Source organism: Lampetra fluviatilis, chromosome 47 (assembly GCF_964198595.1).
Source record: "Lampetra fluviatilis chromosome 47, kcLamFluv1.1, whole genome shotgun sequence".
NCBI lineage: Eukaryota > Metazoa > Chordata > Hyperoartia > Petromyzontiformes > Petromyzontidae > Lampetra > Lampetra fluviatilis.
In genome coordinates, this window is record NC_136321.1 from 5866628 (window position 1) to 5890239 (window position 23612).

A 23612-nucleotide genomic window follows, 5' to 3' on the forward strand; every position below is an offset into this window, starting at 1 on the left:
GGAATTGACTGCATGGTTAAGGTAGGTATTGTTTGCCACGTCCAGGGCTATCACAGGCAGACTTGACGTTTCTGAAATTAAAATTGCCTCGGGGGGCGGGGGTGAAGTATTATGGCTGAGAAGTGATCCGTGCTCTTTATATATTTATTTACTTCTAACAAAAATGCTTTTTGTCAAATTGCGCGGGCAAGCGGCAGCCCGGGAGGCAGCGCACACGACGCCGCTTTCGTGCCAGAGAAGTGAGACGCGTCTTCGCGCGCGTGGCATTTTGCGTGACGCCCTTTATCTCAAGGACACAGCCTTTTTCGGACACAATCGTCCCTCTTCCCAATCCGCACCCCCCCCCTTCCCCCATGCCTCGGCCCATCAAACCCACATGACTGTCTACACCCCCCCCCCTCAACCCGCCTGCACACTCACCCCCCCCCCTCCAACACCGCCACCTCTCTCTATCTTGGGTTGTAATTTCCACACGTCGTCACGAGGGCACAATGAAGATGACAAATGCCTGAGCTTGCGATATTGGATTCAAAGGAGACGGAACGAGATGTGTTGTCATTTTCTGCTCCTGATTTATATAAATTAGAAAAAGCGTATCTCTTGCATGGGAAGGGGAAAAGAAAGGGGTGAGGGGTGGAGGGTGTCCGCTTGCACCTCACTTGACGTTTAGCATTTGTTAGTCGTCGGATAGGAGGCCACGAAGCAAAGTACACGGTGTCTAACTGCCGCTCGCGGTCGGTGGCTTATCTCTTCACACCATTGTATGTGTCAACGTAGACCGGTTCATTCGTATTGTGGTCCGCGTGATTGAAATCTGATGTTGATCAATTCGCCGCCTCCGCGCGGCCGTGTCAATTTCACTACGAAGCTCACCCCGTGTGCGCGCATGCGCGTGTGTCTGCCCTTTTAAAAGTGCGGCTGAAATATCACTTCCACGGGCACGCGTTCATGAAACTTGTGAAGAATGTTATTCCAAGCTGCTGGCTCATAACCACGTTTTTTGGTGTCTTTGTGGGTTTTTCTTTTTTTCTAAAGGTGCCCTTTCTGCAAGGCGGATGAGCTGTTCACAGAATATGAATCCAAGCTGTTCCTGCAGAAGTAAGTTGTTATTCCGTCGCGACAGGCTTTCCCCAATGCAGACCAGTCAAGCTCAGATGAATGTTACAATGAGAAAAGATCTGGCTCCTCGCCTTGTGCGCATATTACTTTCCCTTAAAATATCAAAAAAACAAGCTCTTTCTCTAGGGGGCGAGGCAAACGACACTAACCTTCACCAAAAAAACCCCGGCAGAGTCACATTTTAACAAATGCCCATGTCTATGTGTGGAATTCTTTAGAGCTATGATGCCTGATTAATTATTTACATAATCCACTACCGATTATCATTGCGCTGACTCGACGAATCTGATAATAGCGTCAAAATAATTGGTAAAAACCTACCACTTCTGTGCTTGATGACATCATCGATATCATCAGTGTGATCACTTGTAAGGGTGTAGGCCTTCATTTTTAAAGAGACCCAAGTAATCGACCATAAAAAAAAATGTATTGTAATTTTGAGTTTAATCTTGATTTGAAGCTTACGTGACTGCAGGAATCCATACTCTTTGGTTCTTTCGGTAAAGTCACGTAGGCTGAAATAAAATAAAATAACCAACCTGATGAAAAGATTGTTCCAGCTGTAGATTGCATACTATGCCTTCACTGGTGTGCTGTATTATCATTGGCTGGCATGCACCACGTGAACACTAAACTAAAACTAAACTTATTATTTATTTTGTCAGGTAAGGCCCACTGAGCTATCCAGCTCTTTTTCAGAAGAGACCTGGCCACAAAGCATAGTTCAACGAAGTGGCTTATCACGTGGAAATTGGCTCATCGCGTGAAATAAAGCACACATGGGCATCGAGCCTTTTGACATTGTGTAATACAGTGCAATGCAATATCGACAGATCGAATGATATTGATTCTGAAGCTAATGGTACATCCATAATATATATTTTTTTGCTTTTGAATCACCTGTGTGATCATTGTTTCTTGACTCGTATGCATCATATATAGACAGATTCCCCTTGTCATTCAACCACTCGAGGCCACTAGGTTCACCACAATGTTCATTAAATAATTGATGATTGAATCAAGCTGTGTCCCTGAATAAATTTTTTTTTTATTGAATAGCCAATGGGCCAAAATTGCTCATCCTCATTATCTTTATCCTTTACCTACTACATCCAGACGCGATCTCAGTGGCCAACGGAAAAAAACTTGATAAAATCAAAGCTACCTCTGTTTCCCTAAAGAGCATCACCTAACAGCAGTGGGGAAGTGCCCTTGTGTTTGTCTTAAAAGGAGAGCAGTGAAATAAGCATGCTGATGCAGTAGGCACCGTGTTCCCGGGCGCACTTGTACAAACACAAACTCCACGCTTAAAATGTGCGGCATCGCCTCCTGCCTCCAGTCGGCACGCCCACAATGCACCGACAACTTTCATTTGACCTTTTCTACTTCATGCCTTGCACTCGGTGAAAACAAAAATCATTCTACCCATTTTTACTCATTTATCTCTTTTCGTGGTATTTATAAGGTGAATTTAACTGTTTTAATTTAACCCAGGCTAATGCCCACTGAGCTATATAGCTCTTTTTCAGAAGCGACCTGGCCCGCAAGTGATAGTTAATCGAAGTGAATTATCGAGTGGAAATTTATAGCACCCAAATACTCTTACACACGTTTCTTACAAAACGTACATTAAATCACTTTCAACGTCATCGTCAGCAGCCATGATGATTCCACTGCTGGTTGAAGGCCTCCCCAAGCAATCGCCATCTCTCGTGGTCTTGTCATTCATCTAGCACCTGCACACGGGCTAACCTCATCGCTCCATCTGCACCTTTGAAGTCCTGTCCGGCACATTCTCTCCATTGGCTTTCTCCCAGTGCTGACCAAAAAAGCCCCCACCAACACCAACCTGACATTAGCTGTCTCCGTCTCTCTGTCTTTAATGTGGGTAGGGAGGGAGATGGGAGTGCATCACAATTACTTTTGTAACGATATTCCAACATGAACGAAACTCTTGTTGATATTAGCGTTGTTTTTTGATACTTTACCTGTAGAAATCTGATCAAACCAATCAAGAGATCCTCCAAAACTAGCCGATAATAAACGAACGATAATTTATACAACTTTTTGGCCAGGGCGGTAATGTCCCACCCCTCCCCATGATGTCGTTACGCACGACCCGTCATGCGTCTCATCGTCGCCTCCGAAGTGATCGTGATCGTCACTAAACCATTTCCGCCAACGTTAAAACATACATTTTTTAATGCATCGCGTGATCCAAAGCGTACGCGTGATCGTTCCCTGACCTCGCGTTCTCCCCTCTCTCCCTATTTCCGTCTGCCGTCTTTGACGGGCGGCAGCGCCAAGGGTCAGGCGGCCGTGTGGGAGGAGCTGATCAGCGAGGAGGGCGGCTCCGTGGAGAACCTCCGCCCGGCGACAGGCCGCGGCCTGTGGGCTCTCAGCGAGACAGAGCGCGTCCTGCGGGCCCTCCTGGCCTTCGCTCGCGCCACCCGCCACCCCGCGGCCGTGCTAGAGGAGGGCGGCTACGCTATGGAGCTCTTCGACGCCTGGAAGAAGGAGTACAAGGTGCGACAGGGGGGTCTCCCACAGGGGTAGGGTCACCAAGCCACACGGAGTAATGTAATGTAAGAGGGTGGGTTAAGATGCAGGCCAGTTATTGGCTGCTCACATCACTGCTGGAGGAAGGGCCTCCATTTTTCGCTCTGGAAAGCCCCTTCCAGAAGGTATTTTGGCTAATTCTAGATTTGAAGTTTTCGTGACTGCAAGGATTTATACTCTTTGGTTTTTTCGGTAAAGTTACGTAGGTAAAAAATAGATAAATGAAAAACAACTGAATTAAATCACGACGTTTCGATCGCAACACAAGCGGTCTTCACCAGGCGATGCACACCAGGTGAGGTAGTTAACATCTCATCAGGCATCGCCTGATGAAGACCACTTGTGTTGCGATCGAAACGTCGTGATTTAATTTAGTTGTTTATCATTTATCTATTTTTTACCTACGTGACTTTACCGAAAAAAACCAAAGAGTAATTTGGCTAGCTCATTTTGGGTGCTGGCTGTACATCTTGGAAGAAGAGGTGGGAGTAGCCATATGCTAGCCCACCACACGCAACCTGCCGATCAACTAACTGAAGGTGTACCCGTTTATGGGTAGACAAAGGTCGGCGGGCATTTTCATTTTAATTCATGCATCATTGCTTAACTACTCGTGATGTAATGCTCTTAATTTGACGCAAGCAATTCGTTCAAACCTTGTTGTCTTGTAAACATACTTTCTGTTCTCCACGAAGTCACTTCGAGCCCCTACAGCTTGCCTGGTTCCTTGTCGTGATCAAAGAGCCTGTAACATCGCACTTAACTAGTGGTCAATTAACCTGGGTCCCAGGTTTGTCGCGGCACGAGAGAGTGCAGTGTTTAACCCGTCCACCAGAGGGTGTGTCCGATCCTCCTCTGAGACGGGGCGTTGAGATTAAACGTGCGTTTGGATTATTTGGCTGCTTTATATTTCCACATGATGAGCCACTTTATTGAGCTATTATTTGACGCCTGGTCGCTTATGAAAAATAACTATATAGCTCAGTGGGCCTTACCTGGTAAAATAAAATATAGTTAATTTATTTCGTTTGAGTGATTTTCTTTTCTTTCCTATACTTTGCACTCCTATCTTGTTTTTTTTATTGTAGTTGTAACGTTCTGACCCGCCCCATGCTGGACATCTGTAAAAAAAAGAGCTTCATAGCTCATCGGATTTCTCCAGGATAAATAAATAGTGTGTATCTTAGTGCAGCTATCTCCCAGATGCAGTCCTGGCACGGTCCCAAGGTCTAGGTTTTCATTCGTAGCCTAGCGTCAGGTGGCGTGGCTTGTTTAATGACCTACAATGAGAGTGGTCTTGAGCACGGTTAAATATTTTTCACTTTATTTATTCTCACTTGTCCGCTTGTGTTGTCTCTCCCGTATTGTTTTTACACGTTGTGTTTGGTCTGTAATCACTTCCTTACCCGGAGTAAAATCCTCTCAAAAACCCCGCTTTGTTCCGGCACCCTGAGATCTACTGCATGGGAGGCACTTGCTAAATAATCAATGATGATGATGAATTGCGTTTGGGTGATAAAGGTACAGATCCCCATCCTGGCGAGGGGGGCGGGGGCCCATGAGGAATCGCAGTTGGGGAAGCAGGTGCAGTGCTTCTCGCCTCTACAAATAAGCATAATAAAGTAGTAATTTATTCTCTGCATAGTGGGGGGGGGGTTAGGTGGAAAATCAATGGTCTCTCACATTGTTAAAATAAATTGTTAAAATATTGTATTGTTGAAGCCATCATTATTGCTGCTGCGGTAGTGACTAGTGTAGCGTCACGTTTGATTAAGGAAGCAATTAAAATTTTAATCGGACTGTTACACAAAGTAACGAGTTAACCCTCGAGTTGCTGTTCACAAGCGTTTAGCTTGATGGTCTTACGCGATCTGGTGTTGAGATTTGATTCAGTAATCGATTTTTTTTATTTCATTTCCCTTCTCACATATTTATTCCCGTCTAATTTTTTTTTTCACTTTTGTATTGTTTGCTTATTGCACTGTTAACACATACATGTGACATCGGCATGGCACATGTGTGTGATTTGCATGCATTTACGCACGATCGACACTCGCACTTACGATTCTATGCTTGTAATAATTAATTTATTTGAATGAACCGATCAATGATGGATGGATGGTTACAAGTGCCCGTCATTCAGTCGCACTTTGCGCAACCATGCTGACCGGTGTGTGCCAGCCGTCGCTGCTCTCCGTGTCTGACTGAGGCTTGACCTTCAAGGTCAGCCTTTTCTTGTGTATGGAAATGTCAAACCATCACTTTGTTTCGAGGATCGCCCTGCGTCACCGGAGCACAGGGCAGTAAAATATCTGCTGCCACGACGGGGACGGGGGGGGGGTTAATAGTCAGCCATCCGAAGATACGTCAGAGCGTGGAATTGTTATTTTCCCCTCCGATTGGCGGATAAGGGGAAAATGCAATCGGGATTATCTTTGCCGACAACCATTTGTGATTGCCTTCTTGCGGCTCTTTCCATTTAATTCTAACATACACGAGTGTGCAAATGTAATGCACATCTGCCGATGAAGTGTACAAAATTCACGGGTGTAAGTGTTTTACGTACGTACATTGACTTGAATACGTGTACTCTGCGCATACTAATGCGGTGTAGTCACTGCAGACTGCACGAATATTTTGTGTGTCGGTAAAACCAGAGGCTCTGTTCAACACTGACTCAATAGAGCCAAGTGCTCAGGGTATCTATGTATGTGTAGGGCTGTTACGGGAGGGCTGTAAGTGCATACGATCCAATGGGTAACAAACACAGTGGGCGGAGTTACGGGAGTACACGGGGGGGGTGCCCGCAGCGACGTCCGCATCAGGCAGCCTGGGGGGTTGTGATCCTGATGGGGGGTATAAAGGGGGAGGACAAAGAGAGCTCGGGGCTCAGTCTGGGAACGAAGGAGGAAGAGTGAAGATCCTCTAGCTAGAGCCCTGGACTCCCCTCGACGCCGCCCTTGTCAGGGCTGCAGAGGAGCGAGCCAGAGGCGTGGTTCCGTGAACCAGGGTTAGACCCTGGGACTCCGGAGACCGTAGCCCGACTCACCAGTGTCGGGCCAGTTAGCCTCCCCTAGCTCGTTAGAGGAGGACTTGGGGATAGGTGAGATTAGCTAGGGGGTATCCCCAGTTATCCGGGTGAGGGGGCCGCTACCCCCTCTAGTGTTGTCCTGTACCGATAAGCTGAAATAAATATACGTGTGCCTCAACCTGGGTGTCCAGCGTCTTCACCGGTACTTCATCTGGTGTCAGAAGTACTACGGACATGGAAACACGTCAGACAGCTCGAGCCAGAGTACCGGAGGAGGACACTGCTGAAGTCGTTGAGCCCGAGGCGGCTCACCAAGACATGGCGCAGCCGGGGGCCGACGCGTTCCTACCGGGGCATCGGCATGAAGAGGGGCCGCAGCCAGACGCGCTACGGCTGGCTCACGAGAGACTGGCGGAGCTACTGTACGCCGCTGCCGCCACGCTGGAAAACATCACGCGGCTGGGGGCTGGTGGTCCACCACGGGGCGAGGGGAGTCGTCAACCTGAGCGCCTTCCCGCCATTTCTGAAAACTCAAACTTTGAATTTCCCGCCATCGTCACGGCAGCTGCGGAGGGCGTGGCCGGGCTCAACCTTGGGTCCGACACCGCTCTCGCTGGGACAGCTGCGTCATCTCCAGCGGAGGGAGCGTCATCACATCCGCGACAGGCGATTCCATCTGCCATTCGCGCCGACGCACAGCCGAGTCCCGGGGATAGCAGCCTACAGACGTCCAAGGCGAACGCTGCGCTACAACAACGGCTGCCTCCGCTGAAAGAATTTGTTGGTGCAGAGGGCGACTGGGGCGGCTTCCAGCGACGCTTCATCGCCCACCAAGAAATGGCAAGGTGGTCCGACGATGAAGCCCTCTGCGCGCTGCCGGCGCTCCTCGACGCAGACGCGCTCGCCGCCCTCACATCGGCGCCGAAAGAGAAGCGGTCTACTCTGCCGAAGGCACTACAGCTGCTGGCCGGGGTCTATGGACCTTCAGCGGAATGCAGAGAGCGGTTCTACGAGCGCAAGCGGGGTGAGAAGGAGTCGCCCCTGGCATACAGGACGAGCCTCCTAGCGCTGGCTAAGACGGCTTTTCCCCGTATGGACGACGATGGCGTGGACGCGATGGTCACGGAGAAAATACTCCTCCTGGCAGACGACCTGGACATCGCTGTCGTCGCACAGGAGGACGCCGAGATGACCTCTCTTCAGGCGGCGCGCCTCCTTCACGCCAACCTTCTGTCCCTGCGGCGGAAAGCCAGCAGGGCATCGGCAGGGCGTGCGGTGGCTGCAGCCACCCTTCCGACGGAGGAGCTCTTCGCCGTCGACCATCGACGGCAACAGGCGCAAGAAGTACGGTCGGCCCGGGACGGGTCAAGCCGTTTCAACCGCCCGTCGTCTCCACCGGGGCTCCCGCGGTGTTTCAACTGCGGCGTCCGGGGCCACGTCGCCTCGGGGTGCCGCTCTCCTCGACAGCGCGGGACGACGGCTCGACGGGACGCCGGGCCTCCTCCTCCCAAGCTCCAGCAACATGACCCGGCGAGTCGCGGCACCACACATGTTTGGCCAAAGCACCTACCCGTTGCACGCTCTCGCACCACAACAAACGGGGGGCCGATGTCGCGTTGCGAGGGGCCAACGCGGATCACTGCGGGGACTCAAATCGAGCCCAAACAGTGGTCCGTGTTGGCCCATCGCGTGGTAGCCGCGTCGTCAGGGTCGTCGGCCGTAGTCGGACACATTGACGGGGTAGAAGTACGCATCTTGGTCGATACGGGGGCATCGGCGACAATCATTTCGGAATTAATTTACAATATTCTGCCCGTACAAAGCCGGCCTTTACTGCCGGTTAACGTCCCATTCTATGCCGCTAACGGGGGCTCTCTCGGCATCATGGGACAGATTCGAGCGCAAATTTCTATTGGGGACATCAAATTGTCGGGGCCGATTTTCGTTTCCTCCTCGCTGGCGGTTCCGTGCCTGCTGGGGACGGATTTCTTAGGTAAAATGCCCATTCGTATTTTGATCGACCAAGGATGCATTGAGCTTCCATCGGGGCGGCGCATGGCGTTCCTGCCATCCCCTGCGGCGGCTCGGTCGGCGTTCGCGACGGTACCGGCGTTCGTCGTTGAAACTGTTCGTGTGCCGCCGGGAGCTCAAATGCTAGTGCCTCTGAAACTTCGTAAGCCCTTCGCTAAGGGCATAGGGGATCAGGGTGTTTTGCTGGGACCGTCTAGGGCCGGGGTTAATGGGCCTCATTTGATTCCGGCCCAGACCGTCGTAAGAGGGGACGGGGACCCTTTCATCGCGGTCCTAAATGTGGGATCGCAGACGGTGGTGGTTCCTCAAGGGACGGTGCTCGCTCACGCGACGCCAATGCCCTGCGAGGAACCTGTCGCGAACCACGTTGGCACTGCTTCCCGGATGCTCCCACATTCGGACAGCGATGAAGGGTGGATCGACGCGCTTTGTGCGGGATCGACGGACCTGACAAATTCAGAGCGCCAACAGCTTAGAACGCTACTGAGGGAATTTTCCGACGTTTTCAGTCGTGATAAATATGATTTGGGTTGCACTCACCTGCTGCGTCACCATATTGACACGGGTGACAGCGCGCCAATTCGCCAAAATCCGTTTCGGTTAAGTCCCGCCGAAAAGGACCATGTCAAATCGGCTGTTGATGACATGTTAGCCGCCGACATCATTTCTCCCTCCACCAGCCCGTGGGGAGCGCCGATCGTCCTGGTTAAAAAGCAGGACGGCTCGTTGCGGTTTTGCGTGGATTTTCGGCGCCTTAATAAAATTTCGGTTGCCGACGCATACCCGCTCCCACGGATGGACGAATCGCTGGACGCTTTGGCGGGAGCGCGATTCTTCTCCACACTAGATTTACTTTCGGGATTCTGGCAGCTTCCTCTGGACGATGATTCTAAGCCTAAAACTGCTTTCCGTACACCGCACGGCCTGTTCCAATTCAACCGGTTGCCGATGGGCTTACACTCAGCGCCGGCAACTTTCCAGCGATTGATGGAATTGGTTTTGGCTGGATTGCAATGGGAATCGTGCCTGATTTATTTGGATGACGTTATTGTCTTTGGTAAAACTTTTGATGAACATCTCCAGAGGTTGCGGGCGGTTTTCCTAAAGATGCGGGCTGCTAATTTGAAATTTAAGCCCCAAAAATGCCATTTGTTACGCGAGTCGGTGCGTTATTTGGGGCACATTGTAGGGCGCTCGGGTATTGCTACCGATCCCGCCAAAACGCAGTGTGTCAGCTCCTGGCCGACTCCCACCTCGGTGGGAGAGGTCAGGAGTTTTATTGGCTTCGCATCATATTACCGACGCTTCGTCGCTAATTTTGCAACAATTGCCAAACCCCTACACGCGTTAACATCTAAAGGGGTTCGGTTCCACTGGGGTCAGGATGAGGAAGCTGCTTTCTGCTCCCTTCGGGACGCGCTGGTGAAGGCTCCTCCCTTGATTTACCCAGATTTTTCGAGGCCGTTTTTGCTCGACACCGACGCGAGCAACACGGGTATTGGAGGCGTGCTTTCCCAGGTGGTTGACGGCGTGGAACGGGTGGTCGCGTACGGCAGTCGGGTGTTGTCTCCAACGGAGCAAAGATATTGTGTCACCCGTAGGGAACTGTTGGCAATTGTCTATTTCATCCAACAGTATCGCCCATATCTGTACGGTCGGCATTTCACCGTCCGCACAGATCATGCGGCACTGCAGTACGCCCTGAAGGTTCAACAGCCATCGGGACAATTGTCCCGATGGCTGGAGGTCCTCCAGGATTTCAGTTTTGAAACCACTTATCGTAAGGGCGTTCGCCACACCAACGCTGACGCTCTGTCACGGATGCCAACCGCCTCCGAATGCGCATGTCTCCTGGGGTCGGGGCGTTGCAAGCCAGTGGGGGACGTGATGGTTCCGGTCCTGGCGGCGGCCGCCGACGATGAAACGGTAGTCCCCATTGATATCGCCGAACAGGGGAGAGATTCCCTGCTTGGATTGCCCGTTGATGAATGGGGGCGCCTCCAGTTGGAGGATGCCTCCCTCCTCGCGTTGCGTCGTCGCGCCGGGGAGAGGGGGCGTGTGACGGGTCATGCCGACGCATGGGAAACCCATGCGGGCTTGCTTATGCATTGGGACGGGAAATCCCAGCGTCACCGGCTGGTGGTCCCTTCTGGCCTACGAGGTAAGGTGGTGTGGGCTGCTCATGAGCGCCTCCTCCACCTAGGTACCCAGAAAACACTCGCCTTGCTTCAGCTGAATTTTTTTTGGCCGGGTATGACAAGGGATGTTGCTGATCTGTTGGCGGCATGCCCTCAGTGTGCGCAGCGCAAACCACCGGCACGGGAGTCGAACCCGCCCTTACAATCCATCCAGGTCTCCAGAATAAATGAACTGGTCGCACTGGATATTCTGGGGCCATTCCCCGCCACCTCCAGGGGAAATAAATATTTGCTTACTGGGGTCGAATATTTTACGCGCTGGCCTATGGCCTGGCCCCTGGCGAATCAGTCGGCAGCAGCCATCGTCGACGCCTTTGTCCAAGGTTATGTCATGGACAAAGGTGCCCCGGAGCGGTTGTTGACCGACCAGGGTAGAAATTTTTCGGGGAAACTCCTAAAACAAGTCTGTGATCTCCTGGGAACGAAAAAAATTCGAACCTCCCCCTATCACCCGCAAACGGACGGGATGGTCGAGCGTCTGCATCGCACCATCACGTCTATGTTGTCGCAGCAAGTTTCGGACTCACAGGCTGATTGGGACTTACAAATTCAAGGGGTTCTAGCGGCATACAGATTGGCTCCCCATGCTGCGACGGGGTTTTCACCTTTCTTTCTTATGTATGGCCGCGAACCCGACCCACCTGTTCGGGCACAGTTGCAGATCCACGTGCCGCTGGGCAAATCTAAATTGGACGATCACGTTAAATTTAACCTTGACAAACTGACTGAGGCGCGGGATGCGGCGAGGCTAAATTCTGACAGGCGTCAGAAGGCGAACGAGCGCCTCAGACTGGCTCGCGCGCACGTGCTGCAGTGGAAGCCGGGGGACAGGGCATGGCTGCACTGTCCCCAGGTACCACTCGCGACCTCCTCTAAACTCGTACGCCCGTGGCGGGGCCCCGTCGAGGTTATTGAGGTTTTGAGGCCTCAGTGCGTTCGAATCCAATGGGGGAGGCGCCGGTGGTTTGTACACCCCTCTAGGCTGAAGCCGTTTGTTGCGGTGCGGGGGCCCACGCCACGCACGCGAGGCCAAGCATGTGGGGGGTCGACCGACTCGGAGGGTCCGTCGCTGCTCTCGCCTGATGTGTTGCCGGCTGTCCCACCCACAGGTGTACCGGGAATGACGGGCTCACGCCCTGGAACCCCCACAGGTGATGCCGACAGTCGCGCGACTTCAATCGCGACCTCACCTCGAATGGGACAGCCGCCACCGGATGGTCCGCCGTCCGGGGTTGCCCCGTGTGACGGGCCTGCGGCAAGGACGCGCGCTAAAATGCGCAGACTCTTATAATATACAGCAGGAAGAAAAAGAAAAAAAAAACTTTTCTTATTTATTTTCCTTCACGTGTCATGGTTACTGTATGCTGCGTCGGTGGTGTGCTCCTTGCACACTGAGTGTGTTGTGTTGTGTGGGCGCGGTGTGTGTGTTGTGGGTGCGTTGTGTGTCGTGGGTGTGCTGTGTGTGATGGGGGTGTTCCTGGCTAGTTGTACATACGTGCTTACGGATTTCGTATTTATGCGGGGGGGGGGGTGCGTCGGACATTCCCTTCGGGGGTATGGTTGTTGTTCTTGTTGTTGTTCTGCTATTTGCATTTTGTTGAAAAAATGAGGCACACACGGGGTCGAGGGGTAATTGTTCCTTTATTTGGAATTGTTGCAGCCGGGACGGCTGCGAGCTGTAATGGGGGGGGTGATGTAGGGCTGTTACGGGAGGGCTGTAAGTGCATACGATCCAATGGGTAACAAACACAGTGGGCGGAGTTACGGGAGTACACGGGGGGGGTGCCCGCAGCGACGTCCGCATCAGGCAGCCTGGGGGGTTGTGATCCTGATGGGGGGTATAAAGGGGGAGGACAAAGAGAGCTCGGGGCTCAGTCTGGGAACGAAGGAGGAAGAGTGAAGATCCTCTAGCTAGAGCCCTGGACTCCCCTCGACGCCGCCCTTGTCAGGGCTGCAGAGGAGCGAGCCAGAGGCGTGGTTCCGTGAACCAGGGTTAGACCCTGGGACTCCGGAGACCGTAGCCCGACTCACCAGTGTCGGGCCAGTTAGCCTCCCCTAGCTCGTTAGAGGAGGACTTGGGGATAGGTGAGATTAGCTAGGGGGTATCCCCAGTTATCCGGGTGAGGGGGCCGCTACCCCCTCTAGTGTTGTCCTGTACCGATAAGCTGAAATAAATATACGTGTGCCTCAACCTGGGTGTCCAGCGTCTTCACCGGTACTTCATATGTATGTTGGACATCTTTCGCACTGTACGTAGCCAACCGTGCTCATCGGAGGTGCAGAAACTGAGAAGTGCGGGAAATTGGAGGTATGCGGAGTTGTCCGTGTTTTGGTTGAGTCGCTGCCGCCACCGCTTGCCGCTCGCTCCTCTGTTTGCGCAGCAGCGCGAGCGGTCGTTCATCTGTTTGTTTCTTTATCTCAGGTGCGAGAGGCAGCTCTCTGGGTCTTCAAGAATAAATTCTGCTCCGACAACTACAGCAGCAGGCTAATGAAAATCGCATCTTCGCCCGGGCGTCCGCGTCCGCGCGAATTTGTATTGGTATCGAACAAATGACTTGTTTGAGCAGCCGCACATTAAATTATCTGCACCTCCGTAGCCGCGCAACAATCTGCGCTTGGCAATTGGCCGAGTGGGAGCACTAAAGTGCACAGCCAAGGGCTCTGTGCCCTAAGAATAGTGAACCTGGGCAGGCTGCTGCTGTTGCTGAAGCCCAGGCATCCAATGCTTTCAAGCATCGCGTAAAAATAGTTTTTCCATTTCCTTTGGAGATAGTGCCTTCTACTTTGAATGGCGGTGAGAGTGAGCAATTATATTTGCGAACGGAAACAGATAAATAAGGCCACAAAATTCATTTGAAAGGAGGAGGTACTTTGCTTTTCAGGCTTCCAATCTCATTGTAATTTTTTTTGTATTCGGTCTCGGAAGTTACGCAGGCCCGAGCCTGGATAGCTCTATGATGGGTGGTGGCCATGCATGTCAAGGTTGTCATTGGCAACCTCAGGGCTGTGTTACATTATTTGCAACAAGAGGGGAATGCAGCGTAACCCACTGTTCTACTGTGCTTCTACGCTCCTCCGTCTTTGCTCGCCAATATTCAGGACCCCGCAATGGCCAGCTTGGTGAAGCATGGTCCAATGACCCCCGTGACTCACATGGTGTGAGAATTTCTCATAGGGTAGTGGATTGACAAAGCGGTCATACATGTGCACATTATTCAATTTAAAATATATAGTTTCTATTAAGTTGTAGTGAAGTGCTCTGTAATAAATTGCACATTTAAATTGTTCTGCAGTGGCCCAGGAGAGACTCGCCAAGTCCCATAACTCTTATTCATGAGAATCCTCTAAATTGAAAACTCATTTCTTCAGAACTGCTTTTCGTGTTCAGTTTGTTGTCCTTTCCCCGCACCTCTGATTAGCACGCTTGGCTGCGTTTCGGTGCGAAATGAAATCCAACGTACATCCATCCTGCTCTCTATTGGTTTTCCTGTTATACCTATTTTGAGTATTTCCAGCATGCGGTAAAGACACCAGAATGCCTGTAGAAAATGAATGGTTACCAAGGAAATAACACCCCAACTCTGCGGCACAGTTAGGCCAATTCTGAAACCTACTTGCTGTACTGTATCATGTGGGAGCTTCACAAACCCTGTTAGCAATCATGCTGTAGACCTGCAAGCTAGGTGTTGGGATACTGTTAGGGGGGGAGGTGTGGTGGTGGTGGTGGTGTTGTTGCCAGCGGCATCGGGTGTGATAACCTCTTGACATCATGTGCCTGCTGGGAGGAGATGTTTGCACTGGAGGTGACTAGTGGATGAGTGTGTGTGAATGAGAGTGAGTGGAATGTACATGTGTGTGGGATGTGGGGAGCGGTAGTGCAGTGGTTTGCTGACGAATATTTGAACCGGTCCTGGGCCTCCCCTAGGTCAACCCAGCCTTAAATGAGCACCTCATGCGTTGTGTAAACATCAACATTGGGGCGATAAAGGCAGCTGGGCGTGTTGCTGATGGCCACCCGTCCCTTCGTGCACGATGCCAGCCTTCATAAGTACTTTCTTACAGCACTCTCTCCAACAGTCTGTTAAAGGCTATGTGGTGGGCGGATAGGAGTGGGGAGGCCGGGGGTCTTTGCATCTTTATGTGGGATGCTCATTGTCGGCATGATCGTCGACATCTACATGTAAACCAAGCGAGAGCCCAACTAGAGCAAGAGTTTAATTTTCAAGCAAGGCCCGGGTTTGTCGAACCTGAAGTGAAGCAATGCATTTTGCTGTCCTGCCCTTTGATGCCCGCCATGTGGCCCCACCCAGCAACCGAGAGCACCTGCTTAATACATAGAGGTTACCCATCCCACCACTATCCAGGCTCAATTCTGCTTGGCTCGAGATCTGTGCTCACATTGACTTATTTTCCAAGGCCTTTAAACATGGAGTCAATAAACTATAGACATACACGGAGTGGTTACTTCTTGTTAACATCCTCATCGTGTTCTCGTTGGGACAATTATCGTGTACAAGTGAGGTGTATATATTTAATACATTTGGGACATGCATTGTGTACACGTGGGACATGCATTGTGTAAATGTAAGACTTATATTACGCGCACGTTAGACATATGTTGTACGCACGTGGGACATGCATCGTGTGCACGTGAGACGTGTGTACTGTGTGGGCGTGTGAGACACGGACGTTGTCACGTGTGTTGGACGTGTGTAGCTGCTGCATGAATACTGGATGATGCTGCGCAATCGTGTGTCGGCCGTGGATGAGATCGCCATGGCGACAGAAAGGTTCCGGCTGCTGCAGCCGGATGAGGATAGGCCGGAGCCGGCGCTTCCACACGTCATCGAGCCGGGCCAGGCGAGTCTCCGTCCGTTGATTTGAGATCTGAAAGGCAACACCATCGCAATAATCAACATCATCAGAAACATCATCACCAAAATCATTATCGTCATCATCATTTTCAACACCAGCAGCACCATAATCCTCATTGCCATAATCCTCAACACCGTCACCGTGATATCATTATATCCATCAGCGTTATCATTACCAAAACCACCATAACAGAATGTCACCATCATCAATCAGCCATCACCTTTATCATGACACACCATAATCTGTATAATCATCATCACAACCACTGTAATTATTATCACCGCCACAAGTAGCCCCATAATCATCTTCATTTATTATCAATAACACCTCCAGTACCATCACCGTCAGCATGACCAAAATTATCACCATTACCACCACAGTAGCCAACGTCATCGGATTGCCATCGAATGCCTGTAATGTGTTGTCCTAATCACGAAGACTTTGTCTGTTGTGTCTTTTCTTCTAATCCAGGGCTTCCAACACTCTGGTCCTAGTGGCCCACCATGCAACTCAACTCTGGGCCACTTTTATGTGTGTAATCGGATCCATCGTGCTCAATTTAAATAAAGAAAAATATTTACTTCCAATTTTAAGCACACAGCGATAAGAGCGTTTGAAAACACCGTTGCGCAGCACGAAATTAAGCCGACTCAAAGGTTAGAATGTCGACGCGGCCGCGACTCAGAATCCCATAATTCGTTACGGAAGTGTGCATCAATGCAGATAGGACCGTGGCGGGGCAAGAGAGGGAGAAAAAAATAACACGAGCGAGCCACTTTCATATCGCAAGCTAATGCGCTGTCCATGATCCCCCCCCCCCACACAGGTGGAGCAGCAGAGGATGAAACTTTTGAACGATAAAGCACTCGCCGCTTCCCAGCTCCGCAAAAAACTTGGACAGATGCTCTACCTGAGCAACCTGGAGAAGGTGAGAGAGAAAGAGAGAGGAAGCGAGCCAGTGTACCCTGAAGGGCATGGGGGCGTTCATAACAATCACGTTTGGGTTTTTGCACCATTCTTAAAAGTGCAAAGCTATCGCGAGATCACTCTGTTTCAGCAATGAGTATAGTCTGCTAGTACGGGGGCCAATGTTGCCGTGTGGTTTTAGCCAATTAGCCCTTTCCCGTTCCAGCGATGTATGTTTACGTAGTAAAATTACTTTTTCGGTACCGAGCCTCCCCAGAAGGCCAGGCGGGAGGGCCTGTGGCACGGTTTGGTGCCAGCTAGCAGATGTCTCGGAACAGGGAAAGGGTTCAGAAAATTGCAAGTAATATTTTAACTTTGGTAAATTTGGAATCTGGCCTACATATTTAACACGTTCACGGGATCTTTAATGTCCTATGTGAAGAAGGTGGCGCGCATATATATTGCTAATACACCCACGGTATCAACTAGTATTAATCAGGGCAGCCGCTGGATTGAAACCGTTAACCTCTGCAACAAGCGGAAAATGCTCTAATCGCTCTACGTTGCCAAAATGACATTGACACCGTGGGAGTACCCACGCATTACCCCATCACACACGGCCTGGCCCCCACCCATTTATGCATCTGGGTTGGACAGAGGCAGAGGGATTTAATAATCTGCGTCAAATGACGGAATCGAACCGGCGACCTCCCATTTACAAGTCCAGTGCTGCTGACAATTGCACCGTTGCGGCAGCTCTTATATCGTACGATACATCGTAGCATCGTAATATATTGTAGTATCGCCGTATCGCGGTGACCCCATGGCAGCGAAACAGTGGGCAGCACGTTCGCCATTGGCATCGTGGATGCGTGTGGCACTGCTGCTTGTGAATGCCCAGTGCTGCGCCGGTGTTTGTTGCTCATCAACGAGCCGTAGGCAATCAATGCACGCTGAGAAGGAACAGCGAGGGTCGATATTTTGTCCAGCGGGTCATCATCAGCACTCCTGATGAGTCCTAAACGAGGGCCTGTCGTTCAAAACATTGACCACTTTATTTCTCTTGTGTTGGTAAGTATTGATTCCTGATTTTCCCCGACCATGCATTGGTGTCATGTGAAAGTAAAGCAATCATGTTTATCTTCATTTGTGAAGATAATCGTACTGTAAAGTGTTTTTGATGTGCACCATCAAGGGACGATAATTCCTCCTCGCTGCAGAAATGAGATCTCAAAGGAATTGGGGTAGGGTAGGGTTGGAAGGATTTCATCCGTGCTGATTTGTTTTTTTTCTGTGCGGCTGTATTTATGTGTTCATGCTTACATCATTTCTCTGTAATCAATAAGTGTATTAGTCTAGGGCAGGTAAAACAAGCAGAATAAAATGTTCAGCACATGTGATGTCTTGATTTTCAGTGTTGTTATTTACTGCGCTGATATCTACTTAGCCCGGCCAGGTAGCGTATCTGGAGAACCTGCAGCTCGCTGTTGAAACATTTCGAGTTCAAATCTCGGTTGGGGGTCGGCGCAACCCATCATATCTCCGTGGTAGATAAAATAAGTGCCGCTTTGCGCAGAAGTCTACATTGATGGTCCAATGGGAATACTTGTCACCGCCATAGGAATGTGTAATTTCCACCAGTGATTCAGGGCTGTAGAGAAAGGGGGGGTGGGGGGGTGAGCACCATCCAACACACATTTTTATTGAAATTAATATTCTGTGTTTTTTTTTTGATTTTGCAAAACAACTATGCACATGGCACCCATGCATTCATCCATAACATCGCGCAATTTGTAGGGGTCTGTGCCCCCCCCCCTCACCACCCATGCTCATTTCGTTGTTTCACAGTCCATATGGGAGTGCGTGGGTTCTAACCTGGAGCCTGTGTTTGCTCCCCAGTCGCAGGACAAGTCTGGACAACTGAACCCGGATCCCTGCCCCATCTGTGCCCGGAATTTCGGAAAACAGGTGTGCAGATTGTGTTTCCTGTAGCGTCCTCGTAGCGAACAGGCCGCGTTGTTGAGTTGCGTTAAGGAGAACTTGCCCTGGACACAGACATATGTTGGACATATGTGCTTCGCCGGATTCTCTGCAGCTACGAAAGGGGAACAGATACCTTCTTTTGTGCCGTTCGCTGCGTGAATCAAGTTCGTCTTTGTGCGCACGTCTGCATCTGTGTGTTTGCCGGTATTGTAGCGGTTAGTGCGCTGCGCTACGAACCCGGTGGTCCCGGGTTTGATCCCTGCTCATGGCCAACACAAGTGACGATTATCTGAAGCGGTCTTGAGTCTCCCCTAGGTCGACTCAGCCTCAAATGAGTACCTGGTGTGGTGTGTAAATATCGCCACTAGGGAGACAAAGGCAGCCAGGCGTGGTGCTGGCCACCCACCCCCTCGTGTGCTGTGACGGCCTTCATAGGTGCTTGCTAACAGCACTTTCCCCAAAAGTATTTTCAGGTTATACGGGGGATCTTTGTGTTTGCTGGACCACTCACTGTGCAGAGGTGGAACAATTCATATAATTTGTTAAGATGCACGATACATGCATCTAATCGAGTGTTAAATATATATATACTGTTCGTAATACTAATAACATCTGTTAGTTTAACACGTAGGCTTTCACAACCAAAATTATACATAATTGAGGTTTTTAGGTTAGATCGCGTAAATAGGATTTTGTAATTAAATCCGCCACCTTCCGACACAGCCAATTAGTAATGTTTGTCACATAAATAAAACATTCTAATTCGTTACTAGTTGTAATTGTTGTGGGATTATTCTCCAACACACCCGTGTGCTGATTCGTTCTGTGCAAGAGGTTCCTGTGGCCACTGGTGGCTGCTATGTTCTCTGCAGTGTAGAAAAAGAGGCCTTAAAAATATCTATATAATCGGTGACCTTTCAGGCATTAACCCTTTTTCATGTACTTTGACAAAGGGCCGTTGCCGAAAATTTTGCCATGTACTTTTTTTGAAGACAGTGTTGTTGACGAATGTTCTTCAAATGAGTGGCAACCCTGAATCATAGTGGCGAATAATGGGGTCGCCGTGGTAGGGCGAATCATCATCGCTTCTTGCGTTGAGCCTAATGTTCCACCAGGACGCGGTGACGTCATGCGAGTCCCCATTAATTTCATTCGATGCCTATGCCAATAATTGCTTTACTTCATATCATAAGTACCAGAGGGCATTTGCATCTGCAGCGTTTGGTACAGCGTTTCATCCAAATTATAGTTTGACCCCTGTATACCCATGTACAGAGCAAAACGTTCTTCCAGTGCAGTCCCAAAGGAAGTTGTGGAATTATTCTTGGGTGCCCTCACCTTTCCCACATTAATAATTGATTTCTGTTCATCGCACATGTGCTACTATGCTTTTATCCAAATCAAAAATAAAGAAATAGGGGTGGGGGGTGGTGGGGGAAGCTTGCCATAATCCTTGATTGGTTCTCGGGGATAATTAATTTCTCGTGGTCGTATGCTGCAGTAATGATTCCACGTCTCAAGGTTGCTTGAAAGAGAGAGAGAGATTTAAAAAAATGGTCCAGCAACCAAAATGTTGAGAAATGAGGCCACTCAGTCCTTGCATCTTTTCTATTCGCTGCGCGCTCGCTGATAGAGAGAGAACTCTGACTAATTGCATGTAATGCACCGGGGGTAGCCGTGACGATAGGTTTGGGGTTTAATTTTTCCAGTGGAATGGCCTCCTTACCGCAGATGGAATAGGATTATTCGGCAATTCCTCTTCCAAAGACCTTCGAAACTGTTCACTCTTTAGAGCCCACGCAATAGTGCGGCGATAGTTTTGCTTTACTGTGTCCGGTCAATGCACAGCATCTGCAGCTTTATTGCTTTTTTGATTCCACGTGTGTGTTGATGGCTTTGCCTGGCTTTACCACGGTGACTTCGATTTTTTATTGTCTACTACAGCAACATTGTTAATGATGTGAAAGGACAAAGAATGAAGACAGCCTTTGTTCCGCAATTTCGCAAGAGATGGAATGTGCATCACATGTGGTACCGCTTGATTTGCAGGGGCTAAGCCGCTGTTATTTTACTTATTTTCACTTTCTGTATCGCCCGGTCTGAGCGCAGTGTTTGCCGTTTAGGCAAAGTAAGGATTTACAAGCTGGTTGCGCTCCATTTAAATTTGACAGTGGGCCAGTAATGCAGTGCAGTTTGTAGTGGAATCCGAACAGAAATCCCATTGGTTGTGTAGCTTATCAGCGAATCCTTCAATCAACAATTCCTATGCAGTATCCCCTGAAAGAGAGAGACGCGTTATCTCGAAGGGCCCTCACCTGGTAATAATACACGTTTATGTGCTGTCCGTGTGTACATGCTCATGTGCCAGTAAAAGCCCTTTATGGGCAAGTGCAGTCTCAATCTAAATTATATTGTTGGGTTTGTTTTCTTAATTATGTTGTCTTTGGTTATTTATGGCCTGGACTACTTGAGCTGAGCGCAGTTTATATTCCCGCCGATCACGCATTTAATGCGTGGGGCGCCGCGGTGGGGAGTTGTTATCTATCTCACCTGGTATACAGGAGGTCGTGGGTTCGATCCCGACCCTGACGCCTGCTGCTGTGTATTTTGAGTTTGCATGTTCTTCCTGCGGTCTTGTCGATTTTTCCCCGCGACCTCCGCTTTTTCTCTCCACATGAGAAACATGGTTTAGAGTATTTGGCTGCAATAAACGTCCACATGATAAGCCACTCTGTTGGCCAGGTCGCTTCTGAAAAAGAGCTATAAAGCTCACTGTGGCCCTTACCTGGTAAAATAAAAAATAGTTTAAATCGTTTAGTTTTAATGCCTTGCCATTGACTGTAAATAAACGGAGAGGCTCGCAGCCACAAGGATCTCTCCCCGTAGGTTTAACACGGAGATGAGAATCACGCGCCCTGCGGGCTGAATCTAGCCCGGTACTTTATTTTGTACGACCTGTGGCCACATGAGGCCTACCACTTCGATACAAACCTCCGCAAACCATATATATCCACCACTTCGAGCATCTTAGCGGCACGATTCAAGTACTAGAGAAAAACATTTAAACCTATAAGGTTGTATTTTTTTCGATTTAAAGCTTTCGTGACTGCAGGGATTCATCTTCTTGGTTCTTTCGGTAAAGTCACGTAGAAGGGAAATAATAAAATAATAAAAATAAAACATAATAAAATAATTCTCACGACGTTTCGGCTACAACGCAAGCAGCCATCCTCAGGTGAAGAATGAAATAACAACAAGCTTGGAGCGTATATTTAACGTCGTGAGAATTATTTTGTTATGTTTTACTTGTAATATTTTATTATTTCCCTTCTACGTGACTTTTCCGAAAGAACCAAGAAGACTATAAGGTTGTGTTTTCTTTTTCTGTCGCTGCAAGGGCCTCTTACAGTGACGGGACGTGTCCGAGGTTGTTTTTCCACTGCAAAGCCGAGCCGTGCTGCTGACGTCAAAGGCAATGAACGAGTCGAGACGCGTGTAGGCGACGCGGTGATGCTTCGTTCGAGTGGTGTTTTCCGACTAGATGGTGTTCGCAATGAACAGATCGTTAACCCACGCCCGTGGCCTTGCTTGGCCCCAAGCCAGATTAAAATGTCTTATGAGGTCAGCGTTTTACAGTCTTATTCCGCTCGGCAGGACAAATACGCGATGGAAAACCACCCGTAGCATGCGGGCCGTGTGCTGGCTCGACTCAGATGTGCCAGTTTTTTATATATATATAAGACGGGTATTTGTTGTGTTAATGTATGGCCTGCAAAACGTATTTGAAAGTCCTATTATTAGGCACGTGGACACGAAACGGTTTCCCACCTCTGATTATAATATGGGCCCCCACACCCGCGTCAAGCTGCATCTCCCCCCGCCCCCTCCCCGCGATTGCAGTGGGTGGTGCTGCAGTGCGGACACTGCTTCTGCAACGAATGCACGGCCATCCAGATGGCGCAGTACAGCGTGGGGTCGCAGCGCTCGGCCATCCGCTGCGCCGTGTGCCGGCACACCACGCTCCACCACGAGGTGTCCTACGTGTCCACGGTGGGGGACGGGGACCAGGCGGACGACGTCACCGTCAAGGCAAGAGGCGCTTCTGCTGCCGTCCCACCAACTCCCAATCACAGTAGAGCCACGAGACGAAGGGCGGCGAAGCGTGCACTTGTTTGTGTTCTCGTCGTCCGGGTCATTAAGAATACAATTCTGTCACGGAGGTCACGGCGATCGTGGAAATTGTCAATTTCAATCATTTCTGAAGTGAAATCTTTCTTATTGCCTGTGGAAGCGGATTAGGTTATGCCCTTCCTTCAGTTCAATTTATCATTACGCTTGTTTGGGCCATTCCCCCAAATGTCACCTATTATATATTTTTTCTTATTAAGGTCACCGTGTTATTGACTAACATGTTGGCTTTTTACGTAAGCCGAGGCAGGGATTCGAACCCACATCATCATGAAGGTTTTAATCAAGTATCCTCGTGCCCGATCCACTTGGCTACAGCACCTCAATCTAGCCAGTGCTGCTTTTTCTTATGCAACACCGGTGGCATCACCTCACTCGTCTCTGCCACCTGGTCTCACTGCCCCGATCCCCACTACGCTACCCTCCTTCCCTTACCCTCCTGTCCCGTCATCACAACATCATTTAACATTGGTTAGCGCCACTTGTAAAATGATAGCACATCCGAATCCTGACACTTCCACCACTGACTCTGTGCCACACTCTCACCCCCCCCCCCCATCTGTCCTACTAGATGCAAGAAGTGCTGTGATGTGTATGGGTGGCAGTGCTCCCTGATGCGGTCAATTTGAGCCACTGGGAGGGTGCAGGAGTGTGCCCTGACTGCAGTTGTCTCTGCTGCTCATGACCCCCAGCGGTAGCACGTTTTCCACTCATTGCAGAGG

General features: G+C 50.0%; 1 protein-coding gene across 3 annotated transcripts in view; it reads left to right on the top strand.

The window, feature by feature from the left end:
• Window positions 1-23612, top strand: part of SHPRH (SNF2 histone linker PHD RING helicase) — a 95610-nt gene that overhangs the window by 38491 nt on the left and 33507 nt on the right. For all 3 annotated transcript variants that reach the window (XM_078877289.1, XM_078877288.1, XM_078877290.1), the window contains 6 exons: window positions 1036-1098; window positions 3420-3645; window positions 15655-15798; window positions 16640-16741; window positions 18619-18687; window positions 22603-22791. In XM_078877289.1, coding sequence (XP_078733415.1) covers window positions 1036-1098; window positions 3420-3645; window positions 15655-15798; window positions 16640-16741; window positions 18619-18687; window positions 22603-22791 — 793 coding nt within the window. The remainder of the gene's footprint in view (window positions 1-1035; window positions 1099-3419; window positions 3646-15654; window positions 15799-16639; window positions 16742-18618; window positions 18688-22602; window positions 22792-23612) is intronic.